The 1568-nt window shown below is 38.5% G+C and overlaps 1 protein-coding gene across 1 annotated transcript; it reads left to right on the forward strand.

The window, feature by feature from the left end:
- Window positions 1-273: 273 nt before the first annotated feature.
- BDB00DRAFT_850396 (uncharacterized protein) lies at window positions 274-1199 on the forward strand. Its single transcript, XM_053125436.1, has 3 exons — window positions 274-494; window positions 554-911; window positions 1088-1199. The coding sequence occupies exon 2, from the start codon at window positions 564-566 to the stop codon at window positions 840-842; it is 279 nt and encodes a 92-aa protein (XP_052974299.1). The 5' UTR covers window positions 274-494; window positions 554-563; the 3' UTR covers window positions 843-911; window positions 1088-1199.
- The last annotated feature ends 369 nt before the right edge of the window (window positions 1200-1568 follow it).

The following is a 1568-nucleotide window of genomic DNA, read 5'->3' on the forward strand; positions in this document are numbered from 1 at the left end:
AGCAATAATACGGTTCTGGGCACAATGATTGCACATGTCCACACTGTCGAATGTCAAAAACGCAAGCTACCGCATGCAGTTTTCTGTATCATCTGTTGTCTAGCATCAATATTTGATGAAACGTGGTACCGAGTTGCGATTATTTTGAGGTACATACTTTATGTAATTTTCATGTGAACATTCAGTGTAATTCAACTAAAAATAGCAATCTACTAGGACCACAAAAATATCAATAAAGTTCGTCAATGGTGCAGAACATACCCATTGGATCTACTCCGTCGTAACAAACCTCCTCACACACGAAACCATCGTCAATTAATTAGATTCAGTTTTCTTCCTCTTTCCAAGCTTGTACTATCAGATTCGTTATATATACTAGTACACTACATAAAAAACAGTCTCCGGTTATGACATCATAAAATTTCAATTCACTTATCACGAAGGGAAACATAATCACAGAGATGATTCTCCAGTATCAATAACTTTTCAAACCGGTAAGTGTCGCAGTATACACCATTTTCATTTTTTCATGTATATGGCTTAAAATGAACAGAAATGCTACTATGATAGAAAAAATTGTTACGACAGCCGAAATATTAGTGAAGACCATTCGAATTTGCAGTACAACATCCAGTATTGGCGTTGAGCAGGGAGCGAAGGCTTTTGAGGAGATTTCTAACAGCGGTTATGGCTGGGCCGTTGTATTCGGCTCGCATTTGACGCAAGCCATAAATTTTTGGGTCCTTACTGCATGGTACACATTTACACTGCTACTGGTACTTGTTATAAAGGGTCCATTACAATTTAATCTGCTGTCTTATCTAAGGGTAAGAAAATTTTAGTGATCGACGGCAAGAATAAAAGCACTGAGAGCAACTTGTTTGAGGAGGAGGAGGAGAACATCCCAAAACGTAAGATATTTTTAACCCATTTGGACGCCTTTAAATGAATTTGCGGCACCTTAAAGTGCATGAACATGCATTCAAAGGCATGGAAAGGTGCTTTAAGGCTTTCTACACGTTGAGACGAAAGCTTTACTTTCAGGGGTCAAGCAAGCTTTTTACGAGCAGTAGCACATCATATTTAGCAACTCCGATACATCATTCCAATTGAGCTTTGTGGGTAATATATGTGCGATGGAGGCAAAAGCCTTTGGTCCTCCGGTGCAAATATTCCAAATCGATCTGCGTAGCAATGCGACCCCTTCCGCAAAAGCTTCACCGATGAGCTTAGGGTTTAATGTTGCATAATCTTTTACCGAGACTTGTCATAGTAGTGCATTACATGTAAGTATTATCTATATAAAGAATGGATTGCAATCAACAGAATTATCGAGCGTTAATATGTGGCGCTTGCATTTAACTTAGGATATTGTCGTATAATTTATGGTTTTGGTAAGATGCGATCTCACATTGCCTGCGCGATGTTTCCAGCGTCGTATCCATGCAATTAAACTTATAAGAGTTGCGATCGCTCTTCTAGCTGCTGGTATAAGAAATAATAAACGATTTTGGCTCGAAAGACAATCTACTTCAGGCATTTTGGAAAAAAACAGTAGGCTAAAATTT

The sequence above is a fragment of the Zychaea mexicana genome (genome assembly GCF_025766255.1).
Source record: "Zychaea mexicana strain RSA 1403 chromosome Unknown BDB00scaffold_119, whole genome shotgun sequence".
Taxonomy (NCBI): Eukaryota; Fungi; Mucoromycota; class Mucoromycetes; order Mucorales; family Lichtheimiaceae; genus Zychaea; species Zychaea mexicana.

What these genes read in the sequence shown, in the direction of transcription:
- BDB00DRAFT_850396 (XM_053125436.1), top strand. Translation starts at nt 564, where the DNA reads ATGATAGAAAAAATTGTTACGACAGCCGAAATATTAGTGAAGACCATT.